Below are 26,895 nucleotides of genomic sequence, written 5' to 3' on the forward strand. Positions count from 1 at the left end.
CCCCAAGGCCCCCTTCAGTGTCTGTGTGACGCATCTGCTCTACTGTGAACCCATCCTTCTCATTGTTGGCTGGTCAGAGCAACTGATGTAGTTTAGATAGCCAGAAAGTCTGCGTGAGGCTGGATGGGTCAAAGAAACAGACTTTCACACAGGAGACCTCTGTTTGTGTCCCATGTGAAGCGTAACTTACGTGCTCGGCTAACAGCAGTTACTGAACAAACGTAGTGTTTTAAAATCCAAATCCCGTACTTCTCCTGAACCTAACAAAGTGCTTTTGTTGCATAAACCTATAACCACCTTGGATCTGTTGCAGAAGTAAACCTAGAAACTAAGTCAACCGACTTTGAAGCTGAAACTAAGTTTCTTGTGAACAAAGGTTTATTTTGAAAAGACACTGGAGGTCGGCTAGCGTGTCAGAGTGGAGAGCCACTGACCAAGCAGTGGTGTTAGGACGTGTTGGCCGCCATGAAACTGAATAAAGTCTCCGGCTCGCCCACACAGCTCGTGAGCGAAGAGCTACTGCTGAACGCTCAGCAGTGCTGTCAATCACTTTGTTTTTCTCTTCTTGTCAGAAATGAGCTTCCGTGGTTCCTCGTCCTCTGAGATCTTTCTCTTTGTCATGTCAGCAGACAGCGTAAACATTGCTCAGCACTGCCAGAGCTCCATCTCTCACTTCAGGTGCTTCATGTATATCAGACTCTGTATTTCCACCATCAGGACGATGACAGTAGATGACTGTTATTCTTCATGACGGATCCAACAGCAGACACAGTTGGAGCTCGCTGGCACAGAAGAAGATGTACTCTTGTGCATTCTGACATTTTCACAACTGGAAGTCAGTGTTCATGATGTTAATGGTCACTGGTGTGTAATGAGTGTGTGTTAAATGTGGAATCAGTACATCATTTCATTTTCGGGTCTGAAATGTCAGAAAATAATAATAAAAAAAACAAAAGCAGCAATCAATGCAGAAGCTAACTCACGCCCACATGTGAAGCAAGTTCCATCAAAGAAGATCCTTTGAAAAATGTCTCTAAAATAAATAAATCGCATGAATAAGACACAAATTAATTTAAATAAATATATAAATAAATAAATATACTTATGTACAATGACGAGATTCAGAGCAACCTCTAAAATGAGCCATCTTTAAAGACCACACAGACCAACTGAAGACATGCATGTCTGCCATGTCCACACAGCTCACACACCTCAGTGTCGTCAGCGGTCCGCTTGAGGCAAGCAGACACATTTCATGCGCTGCTGCAGATGCATTTGGCACAAACTAATACTGGCTGCACTGGTCCAATCCTTCAGCGGGCAGCACAGTGGCTCACTGTCGGGCTCATTCACTGCTTTCAATATCAGATGATCGTTGGAAAGACACATGACCAGCGGCTTTACAGTTATCTGTTGTCCCTTTGAACATCAACAACTTATTTCCATGTTAAATAAATACTTTGGTTTTTGGGAAACTTTACTATTTCACCTTCGTACCCAGAGTCAGACACCATGAAGATCAGTTCAGCAGTACAGAGGCATGTTGAACACTAAGCTGAGCGGCGCTTAGGGCACTTTATGGATGTGGAATCAAAAGGTCGAACCGCTTTCTACCTGCTGTGTTTACAGCCTTAAGGGTTAAGCACATTTTAATCAAGTTCTAGAAATATTGTAAAAATAAATACAAATCAACTGGTTCGAAGGAAATAAATAAGTTGGCGCTATAGCTTACGCTGCAGTCGTGACCCGGCCATCGAACCCATGCATAATAGTCAAACGAGCTTCGGGAGTTTGTTTTAATTTTTTGTATTGGCCATGTTTCATGCTGTCTGGAGACGAAGACATGCATTCACACATGGTGGGGCCACCAACAGAAACAGCTGATCAGTCATGTGAGTTCAATCTTCACGATATCAGAATCTATTCAGCAAAGGAGTTTCCACATGTAGCCCAAGAACCCCTCAAGTGATTGAGGGACTTTTATCGAATTTGGCCATTTCCATACAGCTGTTCTACTGCGATGCTTCCAGATGTGCCTAAAGATATGTGACAGGAAACACAGCTTGTGTGATCATCTGATTGCTAATGTCTCTTAGTTTGTTGTAGCTTTATGGTTCCAGTCTCATTATTGCTAATAGAATGAATGGCTGGAGGTGTGAAATAAACCTAATTGGTCAGATGGTGATTGAGGTTGAGGTACGAGGTGTGTGCTGCATTAGTTCCCCTCAACATCTGGAGCTTAGCTTAACACACACTGTATCAGTTGTTCCTAACACGGGACCCCTTTACTGTCACTGGGTAAACTGAAGACCCCTGACTGACATATTTGATGGAGATTTCATATTATATTAAATGCATAATAATAACTGTACAGAACAGCTGATACACTACTATAATAAACCAAATCACTAAGCACATTGTGGGAAGTGTCGGTTAAACATTTGGATGAATTTTTGAGCAGATTGTTTCTGTGAATATCATATCAGAGATGAGTTTTTAGGAACTTTTGATACATTTCTGTCCGTATTAAGTATTTTATCTTTAACAATAACGCATACTTAGTAGAGTTTCCTCTCCCTGACATTTGGCCATTGTTCTATTAGCTCTTTGGTTGTTTTAACTGCTTTTCTAAGGGCTCGTCTCCACCAGAGCAGTTCTTTACCAGCTGAGAACTCGCCCAGCTGGGAGCGCTTTGGAGGCACAGCGTTCTCTCAGCTGAGACGCTTTGGTTGCGTCTGGTTGCTATGATACAGAATATCCTCGAAAGTCTAAATGTGGGCACGAAGTAGAGCGGCTGCTGTGGCTCTGGATGACGCACGCAGGGAGAGAAGACAGACCTGCTAGTCTGATGAGATCTGAGGTTTTGTTTTGCATTCAGATCACCGTTATCGTCCCACATGAGGGAACTGGTTTGGTCCAGTGCGCCTTAAAGTCGACAGTAAAAACCATAGAAACAATAGCATGACATAGGCCTACACAAGGCGACCACAACATGCTCATAGAGAAACACATTTGATCAGGTCTTTGTGGGAGGCTTTTTGTCCCGCCCCTCCTCCACTGTGATTGGACGGCTGGGTAAGAAGTGACGAGCGCAGGGTTTCTACACAAAGTTTAACATTTCTCAACTCTCTGAAAAACAAAACGGCAAACGTGCAGCGCTCGGCGAAGAACAGACGTCCACCGCCTCGTTTAGCAGCGTGAATAAGAGGCAAAGAACTGAAGAACTAGCCGGGCCTCCGGGGACGAGGCCGCTCAGCAGAGAGGGCATCCTCTGAGGACATAGCTGCTGTCCAGGTCTTCACTGTCCCCTCGTCCTGTTATCCTAATGAAAGAGTTATTTTTAACTTTGGATTCTATTTTACAGAAATCAATGACATGCTGAGATTTAGGCCAACTCTATATTTTTCAAGTCTTACACCCCTTACAATCAAGAAGGCCTTGTGGCCCACATGAAGCTTTTACGACCCCAAGTGGGGGTCGGGAGCCCCAGGTTGGGAACCAGTGCAGTATATCGTAATGATTCAAACTGTTCTCTGTGATGCTGTTCTGAACTCCAGCGTTGGTTTGTCACCCTGGCTGCCCATCAGAAGGGCCCTCAGCACGTCTTAAAGACGGAACATCCCATTTAAGTCTATTGTTTTTACATCACACGGATGACATTTGGCCAGTCAGCAAATAAAACGTTTGAGCATACTCCTGAACAATGGCAGCTTATTGTCTGCTTTGTGTTTTTGCTCACATTTTTATTTCCTTCAAAAATACTGGTTTGCCTTTTAAAAGGCAATTTGCAGTTTCAAGTTTCATATAAACTCACTTCTCAGTTTGCAGTGATGTTAGGAATGTATGATGTAAATGACGATAGTAAAATATCAATTACAGCCCAAACATTTACACATTTCTTTCCACCAACATAAGTGTGGAGATGCTGTTTGTTTTCACACAGAAGAAGTGACTCAGACAGGTGATGGAGCGTTTCTGATGTCATGAAGGCGGAACAGCTGGGAAACAATGAAAATGCTTCGGCGGTTACTTTTATGATGTCTACTCTCAAACCACAGCTGCTGATCGTTGGACCAGTGGAAAGACTAACAAAGACGGTTTTGATGCGTTTTATTGAGTGGATAATAGTTAGATCATAGATAACAATGGATTAAATGACTGGTCAGACAGAAGCTGCTGTTGAGTAGCTGAGTGCCTCGTGTTTGCTGTTCGATGCGCCTCGCATCCTGCAGGAGCGTCCTCATCGCCTCACTTTAAGGAATTCAACTCAAAGCAACAGGGCACTCTAGCAGCGTTTCTTTCTCATGAGAAACGGAAAGCCACTATTCCCTGTAGGTAGTGTATAGTTCATGGTTATGTTTAGAAACGTTTGCGCTCATTTGGTGGTTGATGTAAAAAAATCAAAAGGCAGTGAGTGCAGCACACCTCGCTCTCTCAACCCGCCCAACGCTCTCGGTCTGATCTGGACCGAGCTCTTTGCAGTCAGGGTTTATCTGCACCAAACCACAGCTGCTGCTCGTTGGAACAATGGAATTCAAGCTTTTGGTGCCTTTCATTCTGTTTCTGTCGACTTTGAATGAAGTGTGTTTCGACGATCAACGAGATAAAATGACTGTTTGACTAGAGTCTCATGGCTGGAGAGAAAATGTATTGTTTTATATGTTAAGAAATTCTAATAATTTCCCAAATCCCTGTTCACTTCAACGCATGTCAAATAGCGCGGCACCGGAAAATGAGCGTATCCACTCGGCTGCCATGTTTCCATCACTGCCCACGGAGCTGGAGCTGACTGCCGAACCAAACCTAACCGGTTCCACTGAAGACTAAAGCCAGATGTCAGTGGGTGGTGGTGTGTTTTAGTGCCTTTAGTGACGTTAGATCAGTCATTGATTGGAGGGCTAAGGACTGAAAGGAGCCGTCACTAGATCCCACTCACACCAACTGATTGAGCTAAGCTAGGCTGAACATGGTTCGAAAACATCAACGTAAAAAAGGACATTCATAGGTTTCTGTGACTCTGGGTTTGGAGGAACATTTCTGAAATTCATGCAAAGCGTATTATCTTTTAGAAAGTGCCAGAACACAAGGACCCTCAGCTCCTGCTCATGTCTGTCCCAGGCCTGTAGGACTCTGTAAGAACGGCTCTAATATGAAATACTGAAATCCCATAGCCTCCCTTTAACCTGACCTTACCTGACCTGACCGTCACACAATGCATTAGCAGCTTCACAACCATCACTGAACATCATGTGTTTCTTTCAGTATTTAAAAGATGAAAAGAAGAGGAAGAAGGGGTTAATGCCAAGACCAGTTATCCCCCAATTTGGATAAACCTACCTCACCAACATGCCCCCTGCTAACTGAAGTTATTTAGTCCAGAAATACCATCACTGTCACTTTAAGGCCCAAAGTCGCCTTGTGTTCTACTCATTTGCGTTTTTATCTTCAGCAGAAGCTCTGAAGCCTTCCAGTCAGATGCTTTGTGCACACTCTGCTTTCCATTTGCCTGAACGCTTGTTCATGTTGCACGGCCTCTGCAAAACATTTCCCCTTTAGAAACACGACGTTCACAGTTTACGACAGCTCGTCCTCCAGACCTGCAAATGAAATATGTGTACAAAAAATGTAAGAGAGGGAAAAGTGAAGCGACGAGCCGATCGACTTCAACACACAAAGAAAAATGTAAACTGATGTTTTTCAAATATTCTCCTTTGTTTTGTATCGACACGGAAATGGAACACGGTAGTGGTATCCCAAAAAGGCGGGAACCTGTGAGTCCATGACCCACAGTTCACACACAGAGGGAGGGAGAAGAGAGCGAGAGAGAGAAGTTCCATCCCTGTCATTGACTTCAGCTCTCTCTGGTCACTGTTCCTCCAGCTGGCATTACGCTGTCTCTCGAAACAAGAGACAACTGAACCTTTGAAATAAATATCAGCAGTTATATTACAGAGTGATGGAGATAGAAATGTCAGTGCTCATGGTAGTGAGGACTTACATTTGTTTGACTTACCATATACAGTATGTGTGTGTTTACAGTGTATGAGCGCATGTGTGAGTCCCACTGTATCAGCTCAAACGCAAGTCTTTATTTCCCTTTTTCTAATTCCTCCATGCTTCATCTGGATACGTCACTCCCTTCAGTATCCATTCACCTCAGAAAAACATCTCAAGTCCTCCGGGAAGCCCTCCTCTGTAAACAAAACCCTTCAGTTGATTCTGAAGAAGAGACTTGCTGTCAGACAAGACGTCACACCAAGCTCTTCACTCCGGCATCTTCTTAAATGAAGCTCCAATGCCACGCCATCATCCTCTGGGTCTGGCATGTACCAACATCTGCCCTTCCTGTCTCTGTCCTCCTGTGGGTCAGTCTACTCAATGGGGTGTGGAGGAAGACGGGCGGGGAAGGGGGCAGGTAATGAGGAACGGTGCGGCACGGGAGTTCAGTCTCCGGGCTAGCATTTGAGAAAAGAGTGAGGAAGAGGAAGGAGGAGGAAGGTAAAATCATGGCGGTGGGTCGGTTGGTCGGTGGGGTGGGTCGGTGGTCTTACTCAATGACCATGCAGTGGGGCAGATGCTGGGAGTAATATTTGAAGAGCTCCGCGGTGGCTCCGGGACAATTGGTCAGCTCCAGCTCCTCCAGCTCCTGCAGCTGGATGAGGCCTGACAGGCCGGTGGTGGTCAGCAGGGGGCATCCTGGGGGGGGACAACATTCAGCTGTGGGCTGGGTATACAGCCATAAGATTACAAAGTGTAAAGTGTAGCTGCAGTGCTTCTGACAGTTTTCCTCATTATGACTGTGTTGATAATTACTTTCCAATTGAATTAAATCTACAGAAGAATAGAAAGAACATTTAAGGCACACGAGGCGTTTGGCGTGACCAGATGTGGTCGTCGAGGTATGTTTCTCTGTGAGAGGAGCGGCCACTAGATGGCACTATGAGGCTCCGGAACACAGCACAGAGCAGTACAGCCAATCCACTAAATACAGTGTGACATGGTTCAGCCGGTTCAACTGTATGACGAGCATATTCATGGACGAGCCACAATGTTGCAAGAATAATATGTGCACTGACTGACACCCTTTTATATGTTGAGATTCTCTTTGACGTGAATATGTTCTTGCTTCTTAACTCCTTATCTAAAGTCTATGTTTAATGTTATGATGTTTGAAGCGTCTGTGTCAGTGTGTATAGAATACAGGTGAGGTCACAACAGGTCAACAGAAGGAAGCACTCATGGAGGTGTAACTCATACCTGCAAGAGACAGCAGACGAAGACTTCTCATTCCAAACAAATGCTGGAGACCAAAATCTTGCACCTGTGTGTGCACACACACACACACACACACACACACACACACACACACACACACACACAAAAGCACTACATGAGAAACCCTAATCAACCCTAATCATCACCCTAATAAGAGCAACTGACCCCTGACTAAGCTCCGCCCCCCCGCTGCTCCTCCGTCTAGCTGTTAGCGCTACGCTACCATGGAGCCCACACTGGCACTACCTCGTGCACTTGTGGGTTTCTTTTCTTTTATTTCCTGAGGCCCCGCCCCCTTGCCGGCAACTCTGCCATCTGTGCGTCTCTGATTTTAGTTATGTGTTTTTAATGTTTTTGATGCCTTCTGATTCATGATCATCGGCGTGATCAGACTTTTACGACGAGACCACGGCAACACTTAACAATGGCACTTTAGTTTGCCTTCTGTGACTTTGTTTTATCAAGTCAGGAGCAAACTGCATCATATGATGATAACAGGATCATGAAGATGATCAGAAAGGCTGATCAGTGATTTGCCTTACCCCGGACTCACTTGAGGTCACTGTAGCAAAGAGGCCATGTTGATCATGTTTCATACGGCTTTCCTGGTGTTATTCATTCGTTGTAATGTGTGTCTTGTCTGTATGAGTTGATTTGGTGGCAAATGAGTTTCCCCACTGCGGATTAATAAAGCTTTTCACAAGTTTTTATGGAGAAATGTAACATTTTAGAAACCTATATCTCCTTCTAACCTCTCCAGGTAACAAGTATCACTGCTACACACTGTTTAAAGGCCCAGTGTGTGAGCTTTAGTGGCATCTAGTGGTGAGTTGCAGATTGCAACCAACAACAGGCCCCTCAGCTCAAGAAAATCCTGAAGACTAACTCAAGACTTCTTCTTCTATCTGTGTGTGTGTGTGTGTGTGTGTGTGTGTGTGTGTGTGTGTGTGTGGTTATTTTGTGTTACCTGACAGCACCAGCGCAGATAGAGGCTCCTTAATGATGACATGGTGGACAAGTAGCCCAACCCGGTGTCTGTGATCCGCACACACCTAAAAGTAGACACAATACACAACAACACTGCTGAGTAACCCATGACCTCCTGTTTACTATCTCAACTCTGCTCAAATTCAATGTTCAAGATGCAACATTTCAATAACTTTGAAGTACCCAAGACACCAGCTCGGTTATGTATTTTATCGTAAGAAAACGGTTCCTAATGGACACAAAGGGGCATTGTGCATTTGTATCACGACGCCGAGGGCCACTGACCATATCTGACGCCCGAAGCAAATCTGAGGGATTACGTCCGCACAGCTCTCAACATGGCAACGGCTGAGCCGGTGGCTAACAGCTAACCGTGCTAACCGTGCTAACAGGGGAGTCGTAGGGTGGGCGCTACACTTTCGCGACAACGCAGAGATCGCTATCGGCTGAAGCCGCATTATGAGAGCAGTGCAGAGCAGCGGCCCTGAGCTAACCAGTGAGGCACGCTCACATGCACTAACATGCACTAAAATACATGCACGGCTGGCCTGGCTATGTAAACAAAGCCCCACACAGAGGGAGAGGGACTCTGCTCAGGTAGACATTACTCCTCTATGACTTTACATAGATAGTTGTTTGCTGATATATTGATGCTCTGAATAACGTATAGAGAATATTTAAGCAAATCTGACAAGCAACAGGATATTATAACACATATGAATATCTACTGATATGAAAAAAAGTCATGTGATTCCATTTTTGTCATATCAACCAGCTCTAGTTCAATGTACTCTAATGACCTTCAGTCTCCAGAGCTCAATCTAATAGAGCATCTTCAGGAAAAGATGGAACAGGAGATTACGAGCATCAATGTGTCCGGCAGAAATAGAACCAAAGGCGTACCTAATAAAGAGGCCATGATGAGCCCATCAGCCCATTGATATGTTGCTGGGCTCTGATGACTTCAACATTCAGATGTGGTGGAGTGCATCAATGCTGATGTCATTAGTGTCATCTCTTGAGAATCACTCTACCACTGGGCCATCATGCTGCATATTTTAATATTTATATCATATTTGATGCTGTTCGATCTCAAACAATCGAATCATCTGCTTTTGGAAAGAAAAGAGTTTTCACTCCCAACTCATCAAATACCGAGGCTTGGTCAGTGCCCCTCGGTGTCTGATATTGACACATGGAGGCAGCCTGTATGAGACGCACAGTGCGTTCATCTAGCTCCAATGTAAACCCATCTGTGTCGTTATTCGACAAACAGAGTAATTGACGTAGTAAAAAGAGCGAGCAGGTCCATGTAAGGTGGGCTGGAAGTGAGGTTGAAAGGGAACAGAAGTTACATGCGTGGGGCAGAATATTAGAAACACCTCTGAATATAATGCAGTCCAGCACCAGCTCTACCTCTGAGCTCAATGCTAAAACATCATTGAATTAACACCTCTGTGAGACTTACAACAACCAACGAACATTATAGGCATCATGAAGTAGACTTTATAGCAGAAGAGATGTCATTTTGTTCAATAATTAGACATACATGCGCTCTGATTGTTTGACTTTGTGTTACACTGAACTGAACAACTATTGCTGCAGTAAGTGTCTTAGTTATGGTGGATGTCTATAGATGCATTTTGGGTCCAGCTCCAGGTTGGAAAAACATTAGTGTTCACTAGCTCCTGTGCTGACAAATACTTTATCGAAAGTTAAATGTATGTGAGTGTAGAATGCCCAGAATGCATTATTGCTTAGTTTGACGCTCATATACTTTCTCAATTACTATTTTCATCAAATACCTTCTCACTCTTATGCTGCGTTCACACCGGTCGCGTTGATTTTTTGACGCGCGTCGAGATTACATACAAAGTCTATGCACAGACGCGATGAGACTGGCGCGCCGCGATTTTGCGATGGCGCGGCGCGTTGGACGCGTTATTGCAGTGCGGTGGACGCGTTGGACGCGTTATTGCAGTGCGGTGGACGCGTTGGACGCGTTATTGCAGTGCGGTGGACGCGGTGGACGCGTTGGACGCCGCAAAATCGCCAACGCGCGAGTTGAAATTTTTCAACTTCAGCGACATAATCGCGTGACGCTGTGGCGCGATAGCCTATCAGCGTTGAGTTGCTCCCCCTGTCGTCACTGGCTTCCTGCCGTTGTTGAATCAGGAAATAAATCCTGTCGCCGTCTGTGTTCACCCAGAGCGCTACGATACCTCATATCAATAGAGACCGGACCAAACTATGTGTATGCATGTGTGTGTGTAAACCATACGGTACAAACAATGAATAGACGCTGCCGTATTTACGTCTACGTGACGTTATTGAGTGCTGGTGGAGCTGCTACGATGTTAGCATAGCCTAGCACCGCTCCATCAGAGCTCCATTGAGAAGACCAGTAACCTACAAATCGGTATCATTACGTAGTTATTTCGGAGTCCCTTTTTGTCGGAGAAGACAAGTACAAATCGGCATCATTACGTAGTTATTTCGGAGTCCCTTTTTGTCGGAGAAGACAAGTACAAATCGGCATCATTACGTAGTTATTTCGGAGTCCCTTTTTGTCGGTTTATTGCCGTTGAATCACAGCCAAATCAGTTTATTTTGTGTTCCTACAGCTGTAGTAAACAGCGACCGGTGGCTTGCTAGACACAGTGAATACAGCTCGATACAATCCACGGAGCTCCTCTGAACAATATTATGAACCAGACATGACGGCGTTTGGCATTCCGATGTTTGAGGGACTTCCACAACACGTACAAAGCAGCAATTGTCCTTATTCCTGTCATGGTTGACGGCGGAAAACAATGGCGGCCAAATCGAGGCTTCCAGGACGATAAACCACGCCCCCTCTCCGGCGCTACGAGATTTTGCGGCGACCGGTGTGAACACGACCGGCGGCGCGTTGGACGCTTTTTTGCAGTGCGTTGGACGCTTTTTTGCAGTGCGTCAAAAAATCAACGCGACCGGTGTGAACGCAGCATTAGTAGAGCTGGGAAGACACGCTTTCCTTCCAATTAATACTATGATGATACTTGGGTGCAGGTTGGATATGTATTGTGATTCCATATTACGAATTATTGCGATAAATGTTTACTTTAACACGAGACAAGGGGAAAAAGTTGAATCACACACTCCTAGGGCCTTGTATGTCTAAATTGATGCAGCAAAAATGTGTTTGATTTTCAGCATGTGTGTAGTCAGAGAGTCAAACAAAGTCATTTTCTTGAACTATCCAGCAAGCCAAACATCAAAGAATAAAGACATTGCCCTCACAGTTTATAAGGGACTCAGCAACTCAATAAATCCAATTAATCTTATTTCCATTATGTATTTTGTGTATACCCTTTGGCAACACTTTATTCAGAACAATGGGTTTAGTCACGTATATCTACTGTATCCTTCCGCTAACTTTGGCAAGTCGACCGCTAGCTCTCCCCAGCAGCTCAGCATCCGGTCCGTTCTCTTTATACATCCACCTGCTCAATCTGAGCTGCCTGAATGCATTTATCATAGATATCAGGTTATGGGTGCACTGCAGTTAGTGTGGCTGATTTGACCATGGAGATGTGGCTTGACCGCAGTCGAGCACTACGGGTACTCATGCTGTATTACCGCAATTTGGGACCCGTCCAAGCATTCAGCGCTAGCCATGTTGTCTGCTCTGCTTTTCCTGGCAATGTGTGAAATGCAAAGTGTTTCCATACTTTACTGTATGTGTATGGTTTACCATACTTTGTGTTTAATATGTGACTGTGCAGGTCGTATCCCTGTGGATCTCGAAGAGTTGGTTTACTTCAATTGAAGTAGTTGTTGACTTGAGTACAGTTTTTAGCTCCTCTAGCCCCTTCGGCACATATCAGGCTCTATCACAGGCCTTTCGCAGGGATCAAAGCACAGGACCACAAACGCACTAACCTGTCCAACACCAGTTCTTCCAGTTTGTGGAGGTCACAGGCAATGTACTCCAGGGCCATGTCAGTGATCCGAGGGCACCAGGACAAGTCCAGACTGCGGAGCTTACGCAGATTCTCAGCAACCAGCTCCACGCCGTCGTCGGTGATCTTGGAGCAGCCAGAGAGGCTGAGGGCAGTCAGGTTGGGAAGGCTGTGCACCATGTTGACCACACCGTGATTGGTGATCTCCCAGCAGGAGTGAAGCCGCAGAGTGTGGGTGGTGTAGCCCTGGGGGTGGAAGGTCATTTTAGTTTATTTGATTATGTAAGTGAAAGCCTTTTAGTGGAATAAATTCTACTTCTGCATGGCTCTCTAACTTAAAATATATGAATATGTTACGCTTGTGGCATCATCCGTTTTTTTAACTATAAACCATCCACCCATTAAACCTCTCAAAATAAATCTGATGAAAAAAAAAGATTTTTGTGGACACTAAAATCAGAAACATTCCACCATATTCATTTCATGCATCATTAACTTGGCCTCTGTCAAGTTTGATTTGGGCTGAGCAAAGACGTGCCGTGGCCCAATGGTCCCTAGTACTGAAGGTCTGGCCCAATGGTCCCTGGTACTGAAGGTCTGGCCCAATGGTCCCTAGTACTGAAGGTCTAGCCCAATGGTCCCTGGTACTGAAGGTCTGGCCCAATGGTCCCTGGTACTGAAGGTCTGACCCAATGGTCCCTAGTACTGAAGGTCTGGCCCAATGGTCCCTGGTACTGAAGGTCTGACCCAATGGTCCCTGGTACTGAAGGTCTAGCCCAATGGTCCCTGGTACTGAAGGTCTGACCCAATGGTCCCTAGTACTGAAGGTCTGGCCCAATGGTCCCTAGTACTGAAGGTCTAGCCCAATGGTCCCTGGTACTGAAGGTCTGACCCAATGGTCCCTAGTACTGAAGGTCTAGCCCAATGGTCCCTGGTACTGAAGGTCTAGCCCAATGGTCCCTGGTACTGAAGGTCTGGCCCAATGGTCCCTGGTACTGAAGGTCTGACCCAATGGTCCCTAGTACTGAAGGTCTGGCCCAATGGTCCCTGATACTGAAGGTCTGACCCAATGGTCCCTAGTACTGAAGGTCTGGCCCAATGGTCCCTGGTACTGAAGGTCTGGCCCAATGGTCCCTAGTACTGAAGGTCTGGCCCAATGGTCCCTGGTACTGAAGGTCTGGCCCAATGGTCCCTAGTACTGAAGGTCTAGCCCAATGGTCCCTGGTACTGAAGGTCTGGCCCAATGGTCCCTGGCACTGAAGGTCTGACCCAATGGTCCCTAGTACTGAAGGTCTGGCCCAATGGTCCCTAATACTGAAGGTCTGACCCAATGGTCCCTAGTACTGAAGGTCTGGCCCAATGGTCCCTGGTACTGAAGGTCTGGCCCAATGGTCCCTAGTACTGAAGGTCGGAGGAACCTATTGTTTTTGTAGATATTATGCGGCGGTTACAGCTGATAATGCCGTCACGACCAACAGCATCGTCTTGCACCTTTAAGAACAGGTGAGTTCATTTTTATTTTACAAACATGTTTGAAGACTTTAGGAAGCACAACATCTTATGAAAGGTTGCACCCACATTTGAACTTGTAAGCAGCTTTACACATGCATCAGAAGGGGCGAGACTTCATATCTGATATGGGTGTTTGGAGTCGGTGTGCTAAAGTATCTCAAGGGTGCACCCAACAAAACATCCCCACCTTTCAAATTTTAGGTATATCTACAAATTTGTGACATCTCCAGACTTTAAAAAAAGCCTCTTCAAGCCATACCGTGAGTCCAACAGGAAGTCAGCCATTTTTAATTTACAATGCCGTTTATTTTGCAAAGTGAACCTTTTCACAGCTGTTGTACTGTAATGAACTCCTCCTTGAGGATTAGCCTGAACAACTTCACATTTGGAAGGTGACATCTTATAATGTTTACAATGCTAAATTGCAAATCTTTTCAGTTCATGACCCTTGATGTGGTGTGGCTGTCAATTTTGCCCTAAACATGAAATGGGAAGTCGTCATAAGTTAACTGAACTTTACATTGTCCAATCTGCTCCAAATTGCTGGATGAGTCAAGGCCTGAAGACATATACATGCCCATATAGAGCTGAGGGAAACTAATGATAATGCTGTGTTAGATTGTCACTACGACTGCTCCTTACCACTTTAATATAAAAATATTGACTAGTGCATCTTTCAACCAAACCAGTACATCCCCCAATGTCAGCTGGGATCAGCTCCAGGCCCCAGCGACCCTCTAGGATGAATGGGTCTAGAGAATGGATGGATGGCTGAATATGCTGACTAATGATAGGAATACAAACATCAAGGAAAGGAACATATACTGTGTGTCAATTGAAAAACAGAATTATTGAGATCCACCATGAGATGTGAGATGTGTGTGGATGTGAACAGTAAAGAACCAAGCTGGTTTCTCTTGTGGCACTTTACCTGTTTGGCTGTGAAGTAGGCCATGGCTGTGTCTGTGACGTGGTAGGCCTGCAGGCTCAACTCTGATAGGTTGGGCAGGAGCTGTGAGATAGCAGCAATGGCGTCATCTGCCACATTGATGCAGTCACTGACGCTGAGGGAAGTTAGTCGCGCATTCAGACTGGACCACAGGCCGGCCTCTGTGAAGTCGTTGCAGCCTGACAGTTCGAGGTGCATCAGGCCTTGCATTTGCTCCAACATGACCTGCAACATCAAGGACACCAGTTTGACTTCCTGATGTAGCTGCTGAGATGTGGTTACAGAGAGATAATGAGTACAGAGATAACAAGAGGATTGACAACATTAAAATAATGAAAAGGTTGCACTTGTGCAGCATTATACATAAACAAGTCTTTTAACATGGTATTTGATCAAACACAGGAACCCCACTTGAAGCTACATTTGGTAACTTTAATGAAAATAACTTTTTGTCATATTTGCTGCCACTAAATCCTGACAGTAGTAAATGAGACACATGATCTGTGAAACATATGTCAAATGTCATTAGGAGCAGGAGCAGGAGGCAGATGAACCTGATTGATTCACAGATCACAGGTTATCTGTCCAACAATGTTGTTATTAGCATGTACAGCTGTATTCAATGTCTAGCTCCTATTTGATGAGTCAGTGTGTCTTAACAATTGAGGTGAAACCAAAACCCAGAGACCATGCTTGAAAAGGTGAATGGGCAGTTGCTGCAGATTGTTAGGGTTGATGAGTGAATGAAAATAGAAAAATCCTGCAACTTCTCCCTTTCTCTGTTTCACTTCACTGATCATGTGTTTTAAGTCAGTCAAGCTAAACAAACACTGATTCCACACATCATTTATTCCCGATGTTGGCATTGACTGTTTCTATTTCCGTGTTCTGAAGTGTTTCTGGTTTGTCATTATAGAATTGTCAGTTTTCTCTCACATGACGATCCAATGTGTTCAATATTAAACAATTGAGACTTCATGAAAAAAACGTTCTACAAAATGTAATATACATAACCAATACAAACTTGTGGAATTATCAATCAATCATTTAAAAAAAAGAAATGGACAATAATATAATTATATGTTTCATTCACTACAGCGTTGTTGTTTTTTCATTGGTGTTAATCACTCACATCCATCCTCTTACTCTGTTTCGGGGGCGGGTCGTGGGGAAAGCAGGCTATCTCCACCTCTAAGGCTGAGCCCAGCCACCCAATGAAAGAAGCTCATTTCAGCCGCTTGTATCCACAATCTCATTCTTTTGGTCACTACCCGAAGCTCATGACCACAAGTGAGGGTTGGAATGGTAGATTAGGAGATTTAGCTTCCAGCATCATCCTTCATACAATAACCTGGACTAATACGAGTCAATCATTTAAACATTGTCTGTTGTACAGTAACATGTACTAATACTCATCATTCATTTAATCATCGTCCTTCATACAGTAACCTGTACTAATACTAGTCATTCATTTAATCATCGTCCTTCATACAGTAACTTCATACAGGACTCAGTGGCGGGCCGTGCATTTTATACCTGGGCCTTCACTGCTGGTCCTGCAGCTGAAATACCACCTTATAACCACATTGTGGCGCCACAGCTCCACGTCTTCATATTAAACCGTTCAACCGTTCGATACGAGCCGTTTGAATAACGCTTGAGCAGTTAGAGAATGCAAAAGCCTAAATTCTGGAAAATATAATGTTCTCAGCTGGTCTGGCTGTGGGATCCACTGTCATTCCTTAAAGCCAAGCCGCGACCCAAAGAGATTATCATAGGATTTTACTTCCACAACTTGAACCTTGAACGTACTGCTCTGCAATGTCTTTCCTCGGCTCAGCACTCTCTGTCATGGTGCAGCTCAACTCAGTCAGAATGCATTTTGATTGGCTGAGCTGCATCACGTGATGTGATTCACTACCCATCAGCCTCTGCTGGGTGTTAAGTTTCGTTTCACGATAGTTATGTGCTCGCCCACTGACCAATCACAGCACACTCGCACCTAGCGGGAAAGCTACAGATGAACACTGAGCTGCACATAATGCTGACGTCATCATAGGCTGGCTAGCAGGCGTTGACACGTCAAAGAATACGCCCAACATGTCAAACTAAAGATCTGATTGGTTGAACACGAACGATGACAATCAACAATATCGTCCCCATTTACTTTAATCTGCACTGGCTGCAGGTGAGAGTCTGCAGGCCTCTGGCTCTGTTCTTACATAGCGACACAGAGGTGAGATCTGATTGGATAAAAGCTCTACTTAAAACAAGCTGCACTGGAAGCAGAGCAACTGAGGAAGACAGGAGCTGTGCAATGAGAAAATAAGATAATGGGAAAAATATTTTTATAAATTATAATACATGTAGTGTATTTAAGAAAAATTATTAAATTATAAAATAGATATTTTTTATTTTTTTTAAATATATATAGCTTTGTGATTCTGTTTAGGCCAGCAGAGAAGCCCTTGCAGGCCCTGATGGCCCGCCACTGCCTGGACTAGTCCTACATTACAAACATCCTACTTGATAGAGTAACCTGTACTAGTCACTCATTTAAATGTGTCCTTCATACAGTAACCTGTCCATCATCCATTAATACAGTAACCTGTACATCGTCATTCATACAGTAACCTGTACTAGTACTAGTTTTTCCTTACAAACATCATCCCTCATTACAGGCTAGATTTTATAAAGCCTGAACATGGAGAGGAACTAAGTTTAGTTTTCTCTCAGACCACTCGAATCACAAACGGATGAATCGTTACTCTGGGATTTTTGACCACTGACGCCAAAAATAAATTGCCTTCCCCAGTCCTCGCTACTTAGCATCATAAAAAGTACATAAACAAAAAGATTCTCCCTCTGGGCACCCAAAAGTGGAGCCTGGTGGATAAACTGAATGACAACATAATAACATAAAATAATAGTAATAAACACTTAAAAATGTCATATCTGCTTACAACTTTATAAACCATTCATTATATATATGGATACAATATCTGTTTGTATTGTCTTGCACATTATGCAGCATAAATGCCTCTTGTCTGTGTTATGGTAACAGAGCATTTTACATCTGAAGACAATGGTTCTTCCTTCTTATTCTCCCTTGGAACAGTTACATACTGGCTCTGGCCCGGTGTCTCACTTGACAGGCCACGGTTCTGTGAACCAAGGTGGCATCATCCATTTATGAACATTATTGAAATAAAAAAATGCCAGAACGAAAAAGGAATTACCTGCAAAACATTGTTTTTGTGAAAACAAGCAGGATGAAATAGCATTACATAACACATAGAGAGCTGAGTTTGAATTTTACAATATTGTGCACTCATCTAACTTCTACTTTTTCTCTGTGTTTGCTTTTTTACTTCTTCTCTTTTTCTAAATGGAATTCTCTTGTTCAAGGTGCAAGAAAATGGTGATGCACAAATCATAACCCTGCAACTGCAAAGTCCAGATATAGATCATGCATTCAACAACTCCAGCTTTCTCCATGGCAACCATCCTCTCATCCCAGAATAGCCGCTATAGCCTAGCAGGTTTGAAGAGCCATCTGCAAAACAACTCATCTGAAAGGCACCTCATGCCTCTTTTGTTCCTATGAAATATGACAGCATAAAGGCAGAGATCTTGAGAATTGAACACAGAAGAATCAGAGTGTATTCACATGTTTTGCCACTGCTGTGTAAAACTATGTATTATCATAGCAAAAACAGCAGGTACATGCTGGCTACATATCCAGTTATACAGAATACAGGCTGAACCAAAGACAGACGGATAACAGGTGTAACTCTCCTGTGTTCTCCAGGAAATGTCTTCGGCTTTCATCCCACTAGTGATGACACTAAAGTGGAATAACATTGACATTGAAGAGGGTTGAAATAAGCTGTAGGCCTATCTTAATGGCTCACATTTTTTCACTGCACTATTAATTCCATCAGTAACAGTCTCTCTCTTTTTCTCGTCAACACCAACATCATTTTAATTCTCAAATTATTTTCTATCTTTATTTGCAATCAATTTACAGCTAACGTTAATGAAACTCAACATTTCCTTTATACGTTCCAAATTAAAAGCCTAAGATGAAACATTGTGCTTGTGCAGCTGGAATGCTTTTATTGTGAAACATCTGTGCAGAAAGTGTTGGGTTCCATTGACCGTAGCTTAACACGAACAGCTAAAAATAAAAGTCAAACTGAACATGGTCATGCTCCCAACTCGTCAAATTTTGACGCTTGGTCAGTAGCCCGAAACTCTATGTACCTTAATGATGCTCTAGGTACACCAATAATGCTCTAGGTAACCCTATGATGCTCTAGATACCCCTAACCCTAGGACGTTCTAGGTACCCCTATGAGGTTATAGGTAACCCTATGATGTTCTAGGTACCCCTAACCCTATGGCGTTCTAGGTAACACTATGATGTTCTAGGTACCCCTTTGATGCTATATGTACCCCAATGACACTCTATGTAACCCCATGGCGCTCTAGGTAACCCTATGATGCTCTAGATACCCCTAACCCTAGGACGTTCTAGGTACCCCTATGACGTTCTAGGTAACCCTATGATGTTCTAGGTACCCCTAACCCTATGGCGTTCTAGGTAACACTATGACGTTCTAGGTACCCCTTTGATGCTATAGGTACCCCAATGACACTCTAGATAACCCCATGACGCTCTAGGTAATCAGTTTCCGCTCGGTGCATACATACAGTCTCTATAAAATTGCTCCCGTAGCTGTGCCTACGGTGTATGAATGAGTTAGTCTGATAGGCAGGGCAGGCACTTACCCCCTGCCATCAGTGTATGAATGGGTGAATGATGACGAGTAGTGTGAAAGTGCTTTGAGTGGTCGGAAAGACTAGAAAAGCGCTATACAAGTACAGTCCATTTACCATATTACCACTTACCATTCAAAATAAACTTCGAAGGTAGGTTAACATAGTTTTTAGGTATACCTATGCAACCACACTACTAGTTTACACTGGAGTTAGTTGAAAGCCGAGTGCATCTCATACAGACGCTAAAGGGTGCCTCAGTGTGTTCATATCAGATGCCATGGGGTACTTGCCAAGCGTTGGTATTTGTTAAGTTGGGCGTGAGAACAGGTTGGAAAAAAGATTGGAAATAACGAATGAATGAAAACAGTATTTGTGTTAACGAGAGAGTCAGAGCAGTAAAGTGGTGAGTATGTTATGGATACGATGTTGTACTGATGAAATAAGGGCTGAAGAAATGGAAACTTTACAACTTTTTCAAGGCAACAGGAAAACATGGGGGAAGTTTTCAGTTGCAATCAGAAGGCAGAAAGGATGTGTCTCTGTCCACAAATGACCATATTGCTGACTGCTCACATTTGTTCCTGACCTGTGCCACTACTGTGTTGTCTCAATTGCTGCTGACACTGTAAGAACTTGAACTAGCCGCCATGTATAACTTAGAATCAGCTCAGATCTGGGGAAATTCACATCAAATAACCTCTGTCTTTTCCACACACACATCCTGACTCACCTCCAAACCGGCATCTGTGATGGTGGACCTCTTGAGACTGACTGAGCGAACACCTTTCTTGGACAGCGGGTAGTTGTCGATAAACTCACAAATGTCCAGGTCTGAGACGCCCACTAGGCAGAAAGACTGGAAGCCACGCAAGGCGAAGGCCTGCAGACTGACAAACTCCTTCTCCCCATTAGGCAGTAGGGTATATAGCTCCTTGGCATGCAAGATGGGTGTCACGCCCTCCCAGAACTTGGGCTGGTAGAGCACCTTGCGCCATGTCTTACATACCTGCGCCAGCACACATTTTTCAGCTGTAGTGAAGTACCAGAGCAATCGGTTGAGCAACTTCTCATCCAGGAAAAGCTGGCGTTCCAGCAGCATGGGCTTGGGCAGGCTGAGAGGGGGAAGCTGACGAAGGGACGGCTTCAAGCCCACCAGAGGCTTTCCAGGCTCCATGTCAGAGCCCAAGAGAGAGGCTGCTGAGTTGAGCATGCCAGGGCCGTCCAGGTGATGGTGGTGGTGGTAGGGAATGGAGGACGGTGGAGGAGGCAGGATGGAGGGTACCGAGGAGGACTGGCACAGACGGTTCTTGGCAGCAGGTGTCCCCTTGGTGATACTCGCACTGCCTAGACCGTTAGGCTGGCTCGGAGGCAACTTCACCATGCCGTTGCGAGTCACGCAGGGAGACTTCAGCTCGCTGGGGGTGGTCATGTTCAACATTGGGAACCTGGTGAAAGAGAAAAGTGTAACAGCGTGCTTTAAAACAATGAAAACTTGGATGCTAAGTCTAATTTATAAAGAGCCGGGGTGTGAAAATACTATAGTGCTTTGAAACTGTGATAAGATTAATAATATCCAAGCAAACATTTAGCTTCCAATCAATATCGTAGTGAAAACAACAAGAATCCAATCCTTCTGTTGAAATCAGATGAGATGTCACCTGAAGTATCCGCTTTGTGTGACAAAAGAACTCTGTATATAGCCAGACTGTTCTGTCAATTAACTTTTTTCTCTGTGTGGTTTATAGACAAGTTATAGACAAACTTTACTTTCCTGGACAACAGTATTGCAGCAGTGTGTTAATAAACTTTCTACCACACTGCATCTTAGTTTTAGAATTTCAGGAATTCTCTTTAAGGAGTGGGTGGCCAAGAAAATTGAGGATCATTTGCTCAAACTTCAATGCCATAGCATGCGTACAGTTTCTTTGGTAGTTCTAAAGAGTTTTGTTTTTTAAAAGCTAATTTGCAGAGCTGGAACAGCCCACGCTCACGTGTGTCCCTGCACACACCAAAGTCCACAACAGTAGTGTGGTGGAGCTTATGAAAATATTGCGACAAAGTCTTTATAGAGCTACTCATGTTAAAAACAAGTCCAACTGGTGAATGTCAGATTTCAGATTAAGCTAACCTACTGAACTACCATTGAAGTGGTTTTCATTACTATACCAGGTGTTTATATTTCTCTGTGTGTAGTTGAGATCAAAATGAAGGCTGACTTTTAAGATTGGTGTGGTACAAGCAAGGGCACCAGAGGTGGAGAATGGTTCATTAAAAAAGTTGCAAGACAAAAACAGGACAACTCCAAGACCGGACAATGCCGCGGTAGAGACCTGTCAATCACTGTGTAGCCCCACCCTAAAGCATCCCCTGCTTTATGATCTGTTTGATTCTAAATGGACCATAATGTACTAAATAAACATCATGCGGTATTGAAGAAGACTTGAAACTAGAGATTGAGACCATAAAGTGAGAAGTAGAGTCATTTTCTCATAGACATTTTCTCATCGATACAACCAGAGGAGTCGCCCCCTGATGGACATTAGAGAGAATGCAGGTTTCAGACATGAAGCATTGGCTTCACTTTTCCGACTGTCTGGTCCAACTTGTCAAACTTGCCTGGTAGCCGTTTATTCAATTTACTGCTCTCCTCTGGTTACATTGATCAGGGCAACCTTTTGAACTTTGACTTACAAGTAAGTCGTCAAACCTGTTACCGCTTTTCATAGAACCATAATGTTTTACCGAGCTTTTAGTTCGGATTAGCAGGAGACAGAGCTATTTAACAGGCCGGAGCGGCCATTAAATTGCCACAGCAGGGATTTCAAACTAAACTTCGATCAATACATCTGGCGAACGCCCACTCAGTAGTCAACAAGATGGATGAGCTGCTGCTTCTCAACAGACCAAACTGCCTTTTGCAGACCTGTCACCCTGTGCTTCACTAAACCCTGACTTGGTGAGCACTTCCCGGACACTTCACTCCACCTGCTGAGCTTGCAACTCCTCAGAGCGGACCTCAGAAAAAAAACTTTCAAAATACATACATATTGTTCCACCAGGGATAATAACACACTGGACCACTGCTGCACTACATTAAATGACGCCTATCAATCTGTCCCCTGTGCAGCTTTGGGACTCTCTGATCAATCTCTGATATAAACCCCGGCCACTAGGATCTTGGGGAGGCTGCTGCGTGCATGTTTTTGTTTTCCATTGAATGGTATATTTGACACTGAAGTAGTTCATCTTTATCTCAGTGATCTTGTCCAAATGAGCATAAAACATCACTGGTATCTAAAAACTACACGGACAAAAAAATAGATGTAAATGTTGATCAAAAGCTTATTCCCTTCTGCTCATAATAAAACAAGTAAACAACTCAAAAGTTGACACTGTCAGGTCCATTCTCCATCCATTGTGTGTGGTCCCTTTAAGAATTAGGATTTGGGAGTGACGCGGATATGAAAGCTAGTTTATCCGTCTTTCCTTTACAAGCAGGAAAGTTATTTCTCTCTCTTTATTTGAGAAAAGTTCATATTTGTGTTGTCAAATTTCACTATGACCCTAAAATTCTGTCTCTTGTGTTATCATACACTGAATGCAAGCAAAACTACAGAGCAAAATCACACTCTTTCTGATTGAACCAATCTATGAACTGTCTGAAACAATGGATATCCGCGGCCCCAAATGGGCCCCAAAAAAATTGCGCGCAAACATGCCCCTCCCCTTGGGGCTAAGCCCCCCCTTTCTTTGAATCCTAGAAACGCCCCTGCTGCAGCTACAGACCTGGATGAACTCTCTGACAGAAGTCAGACAGTTTTGTCAGGAGAACAGTTCTACAGTAGTGGGGACGGACTTATGTGCAACCAGGCCAGGAAGACACTGACTAAGGAGGTCAGAGTAGGAAAGATCTATACTCTGAAAAGTTGCAAAACAAGACCCTGCCTTAGGGCTGGGCGGTATGACCAAAAATGCATATCACGGTATTTTGTAAGATTCTGGCGGTTTCACGGTATATAACGGAAAAAAAATTTCCGCGTTAAAGCATTAATTAATTAACGCCGAAAAGAAACGGCCGGCCAGCGAGCGGCGAACAGCTGTTTGTGTGGCGTGTCTTCCGTTCCGTCACTTCCTGTTTCCTTCACCTACATTCCCCTGAGTCCTAAGCCCCTCCATGGAAAGAAACGGGATTAGACCGTAGGATTTAGTTGTTCGTAGGTGTTGTTTAGGTTTATTTATTTGGTTGTTTTTATATATATTCTTTTATTTTATTTTATTATCAGAACAGTGAATTAAAGGTTACCCTGAAAATGCACACTCCGTGTTGCCTGTTGAAGAGCGACAGAAGTTCTTTTGGCTGTGCGCCGGTATGACGGTATATGGGGAAATTCAAACCGGTATACCGCCCAGCCCTACCCTGCGTTGATGTGAAGAGGCCTGCAGGACAGGAGTAGCTGCACATCCATCACTGTCACCAAACAGGACAGGAACAGACGACAACGGACATTCAGGCCTGTAGAGAACATTATTGGTGGCAGCCAAGGACTGATACACCTCCAGAATCAGGACACATCACTGCAGACCTTCATACTCTGAACATAACCCGTTTCAGCTTCTCCCATTTGGAGGTGCTCCAGAACACCAAAATAACCAGATATTTGAACAGTTTCTTCCTGCAGACTGTCACTCTGATGAACACTAACATCAGGCAATAACCCTCTAGCTCCAACATATCTACTGCTAATGTACAGATCATCATTTTACAGTTTTAATACATATCATCTGTCATTGTCTGTATAAATCCTCTACGTTGTACATTCAGTATACACACATCTTAACCTCAATCATTGAGTCCAAGGATATCCATGCACTATTTATTTCTTGGCACTTTTGTTTCTTTACAACACTTGACTTGTATATCGATGTTTTATTTATTATTTTACATATATACAATATTCATAAAAACACCTATTTATTGACTACCTGTGTACATAACAGTACATACCATCTATTCTTTACCTTTATTTGTTGTCCTGGTCCCTAGCTTTTATTTTATGTTTCTGTGTAAGTACAGGGTGAGAGATGCAAACAAATGGAGCCAACTTCCTTGAATGACAGACTTTGCTAAATACAGCTGATTCTGATTCTCCTCTTTTGTTGTTTGCGTTCAACAGAGCTGGACGTTGTATCCAAGTGAAAACACATCACAGTGTAAATGAATGCTGAGGCCTCATCGAGGCTGTTCTCTGTGATCTCACTGTATCAGCAGCAGGGGGACAGACAGCTCTCAGGCTCAGAGCGCTCACTGATGTAACATGTTGACTCCAGGGCTTCACACACAACAGCATCTCTCTGGCACTCTCTACTGATACAAGCAGCTGCCCTGTTAACAACTGCTACATCCCCTTACGCATGCAGCTACATACACTGCATGTACATACTGTCTTTAAGTTACCAACAGCGCTTTTCAATTCGACTATATCTGGTAGCATTTTGCGATTTATCACTTTCAAGTATTTGTTGTCGGTCCCTTAGCAGATGGCGAGTGTCTCTGCTGCTACTGTAGCATCAGCGAGGTTCAGCCATTACATAATACAACACGGCTGTCAACTATACTGGCCACAGCTAGCAATGCGAAAGGTTTCTAAAGAGCAGACATGTTTCAGAGCAAAGTCGGGCTGAACCATCAGGGAACGGATGACGAAGATATTCACTCAGATGTCACAACATTTGAATTCATTGTAAGGTAGTGAATGCACAGCTACAGCAAGACCTATAGTTACCGTTCCTCCGTCTGCTGTCATGTGTCTGTGGTGTCTGTCAGGCAGGGAGGTGGCGGAGTGCTGCCTGTGATCCACCAGAAGCAACAATAACAGGGCAAGGCCTCCTCACAATGAAGCCCTATCGCCACAAATCTGAACTGTACAGCTGTTTTCATGTTGTTCTGCTTCTACTAACAACACCGGAAACACTGCAAGGACGCAAGTTGTTTCACACTTTAGTGGAGAAGAGTAGTCTTTGGGGGCCCAGGGTAAAAGTCAGCTGTGGGCCCCCAACCAGACCCCTCACCCTCCATTAGTTTAAGCAATTTGATTGAATGCAAATGTCCATTGTGGTCGTTACATCAACTGTCATTTTACAGCTTTCAAACGTAGATTTTAACAGTGCTCCTATTCAAGGCTTGTGCTCAGAATAAGGATAGCCCCCTGCAGGCCCTTATCCTATAAATAGGACATATTATGGTCATTGTCATGTTCATACTCGTATTTTGAGTTTCTACAGAACATGATTACATGCTTTAGTGTTCAAAAAACTCTGTCTGACTATGTATTCTCTGTCAGAAACGCTCCAGTTTAGCCTCTTTAAGCCTCCTTGCTGAATAAGCCCAGTCTGCTCTGATTGGCCTGAGAGAACAATAAGGTGTACCTTTACAACGGTATGAAGCTGTGGGCGGTTTATTCGAATGAGCCTGCCTGTGACATAGGAAGGCGATTTAAACCGGATTGGCTTGTGGAATTATGTTTTCTGAACTAGGCAGCCCACATAAACCTGACTGAGCGTCTTATTTCTCAGATTGTTGGTAATAGACTCTCCAGATACACAAACTATGTGCACAAGCACTGCAAACGTCCATTTTTCATATGTTCCCTCCATTTACAGAACAGATTTCTGTTAAATTCTGAAAATTAGCACATATTAAAAAGAGAATTCCTCAATTGCATATTAAAAGACACATTTTCAGAAAAAATATATAATTGTCGTAATGTAAATAATCAACTGGGGCAGTTCCATGTTGGTATCAATGAGCTAAATGTTTTACCCTATTGCCCCCTTACCAGCCTGCAAAACCCCACAGAGAAATATGCTTTCTATAAGTGCTGTGTACCGATAACTCACCAAACACACAGTGCAGCACAGAGTAGGTCTCATCAGAAGGAATTCTGCAAAAAGGTTGAGCAGCTTTAATATTTCATAGTCAGAAGCATGAAACTGATGATGAAGGATACACATAACCAACACGGACTTGATATTAAGCAGTGTTCTTTGTTATAGCCTGTTGATACTGATCAGATGTGTGGCAACAATCTTTACCAAATCAGAATCAAGTATCATGTAGGAAATGCTTCCCTGTTTTAACTCTCCCTCTGTACTGTATGTCAGATCCCTGGTCTGAATCGAAAACCGCCATATGCTTTGATTACATATATACATATATATATATATATATATATATATATATATATATATATGTCTATATATAAACTGTTGGATCACCTTTCAGTCTTTTTTAATTTGATAAATGTGCTACTAATATATTTTAAAAATACAATCATTTATGAATGTCAGAACAATGATTTCTTTCTTCCATTCATATATTTATGCCTAGTCTGTAATGTTTCATGTTTATACTGAACTTACACATGTTTCTGTAGCTTCTCCTTG

The 26,895-nt window shown here is 43.7% G+C and overlaps 1 protein-coding gene across 1 annotated transcript; it reads right to left on the bottom strand.

The window, feature by feature from the left end:
* Nucleotides 1-6,547: 6,547 nt before the first annotated feature.
* fbxl16 (F-box and leucine-rich repeat protein 16) lies at nt 6,548-20,890 on the bottom strand (the record flags this gene model as incomplete). Its single annotated transcript, XM_079282127.1, has 6 exons — nt 6,548-6,696; nt 7,258-7,321; nt 8,243-8,327; nt 12,187-12,452; nt 14,650-14,892; nt 20,183-20,890. The coding sequence occupies 6 exons, from the start codon at nt 20,888-20,890 to the stop codon at nt 6,548-6,550; spliced, it is 1,515 nt and encodes a 504-aa protein (XP_079138253.1).
* Nucleotides 20,891-26,895: the final 6,005 nt, after the last annotated feature.

This window comes from Melanostigma gelatinosum (assembly GCF_949748355.1).
Source record: "Melanostigma gelatinosum genome assembly, chromosome: 13".
Taxonomy (NCBI): Eukaryota; Metazoa; Chordata; class Actinopteri; order Perciformes; family Zoarcidae; genus Melanostigma; species Melanostigma gelatinosum.